The sequence below is a fragment of the Aplysia californica genome, unplaced genomic scaffold (genome assembly GCF_000002075.1).
Source record: "Aplysia californica isolate F4 #8 unplaced genomic scaffold, AplCal3.0 scaffold00261, whole genome shotgun sequence".
NCBI lineage: Eukaryota > Metazoa > Mollusca > Gastropoda > Aplysiida > Aplysiidae > Aplysia > Aplysia californica.
In genome coordinates, this window is record NW_004797531.1 from 793,004 (window position 1) to 794,708 (window position 1,705).

Consider the following 1,705-nt stretch of genomic DNA (forward strand, 5'->3'; position numbering starts at 1 on the left):
CCTTTTTATAAGAATAACGAAAATGGACCTTTTTATCAGGATTTAAAATTTTACTTTCTATTAGGATAAAGAAGATGGACCTTTCTATCAGGAAAAAAAATTGACATTTTCATTAGGATACAAAAAATGGACGTTTTATCATCTATGCTGCTGCTGCTACTAAGTTGACCACATCTTGTCCCACCCAGCTTGATTTACCCGGCCCGTCTTACTTTTACAAATGCAGCTTTTGGGACACCTGAATAGAAGTAATTGTCTTGAACATCTAGCTCTCACTGGCAAAACTGAAGGCAAACGAGGCATGGTTAGGCACAAAGCAAGCTATTTAGGGAACCTAAACAAATGGGTAACGGGGAAAGATCAGGGAAACAGCTTTTTTAACAGCATCTGAGCAAAGGAATGAATGGAGAACCATGATCGCCGATGTCTGTCACAGATCTGGCACTGGATGATGATGATGATGATGATGATGATGATGATGATGATGATGATGATGATGATAATGATGATGATGATGATGATGATGCTGTCTTACTTTTACAGGTATTTCAGAAGCGCTTTGATAACAGTGTGGCCTTCAACAGAGACTTTGCCAGCTACGAAGATGGTTTCGGGGACATGGACGGAGAATTTTGGCTTGGTCTGTCTCTGGGAAGTTGGTTGGGGGAGGGGGGGTAGTGGAGGGCTCCCCGTGTCTTATTTCTCTTGGGGGAGAGTGTGTGCTCCTCGTTTCTTAATTTCTCTGGGAGGGTGTAGGGGATGGGGGCTCCGTGTCTTTATTTCTCGGGGAAGGTGGGGGGGGGGGGGCGTTTCTTTATTTCTCTTTGGGGGGGAGGGGGGGTCTCGTGTCTTTATTTCTTTGTTTCTACAATATTTTGAAAAAAAACGATCACCGACTTCGGTGGTGTAGGGGACTGGTGATCCCATTGGTATAAACATGTATTTGATTGTATGTGTGTGTATATGTGTGTGTCTACGTGTGTGTGTGTGTGTGTGTGTGTGTGTGTGTGTGTGTGTGTGTGTGTGTTTGTGTGTGTGTTTATCTGTGTGTGTGTATGTACATTATCGTAGATGTCACGTATGTATTTGGGTTCCAGTGCAGTAGTGCCTCTTCAACGTGCGGGGAAAGATTTGAACTAGTGCTTTAAAAACATTCACCTGGAATTTAAGGGGCACCAAACTTGCCCTCCACCTCCCCCAACACATACACACACACAAAATCAAACACATATTATATGCAATGAATTAATAAATAAAGAAATAAATAATAAATAGATAAATAGATAAAAAATAGAAAAGAAAATAAAGAAAAGAAAAGAATTTCTATTAAATGGCTTAAGTCATCAGATCATGCTCTTAAGTATGGGGTCCCCCAGGGCTCAGTCCTCGGTCAAGTTTTGTTCACCATTTATACTCAACCACTTGTCAAGGAAATAGTTAAGTATGACTTAAAATACCATTTCTATGATGATGATACCCAAATGTATGGTTCAACATTGTTTACCAACTTAGATGAACTTGTCCATCGTGCTGAAAATTGTATTGCCTTTTTGAAAAACTGGATGAACAAAAATAAATTGATGTTGAATAATAATAAAACAGAAGTCATTCTGGCAGGCAATGCAAAGTTTGTTAAAGAGATTGACCACGATCACATTACAAATTGGTGATACAAAAATTGTATTTTCAAGAAAAGTTAAAAATC

General features: G+C 39.5%; 1 protein-coding gene across 1 annotated transcript in view; it reads left to right on the top strand.

Annotated features, from left to right (window-relative positions):
* Positions 1 to 536: 536 nt before the first annotated feature.
* The window catches only part of LOC101857651 (ficolin-1-A), a 7,399-nt gene continuing 6,230 nt past the window's right edge, over positions 537 to 1,705 (top strand). Inside the window, exon 1 of the mRNA XM_035970383.1 lies at positions 537 to 640. Within this exon, the coding sequence (XP_035826276.1) occupies positions 619 to 640 (22 nt within the window). The 5' untranslated portion in view covers positions 537 to 618. The remainder of the gene's footprint in view (positions 641 to 1,705) is intronic.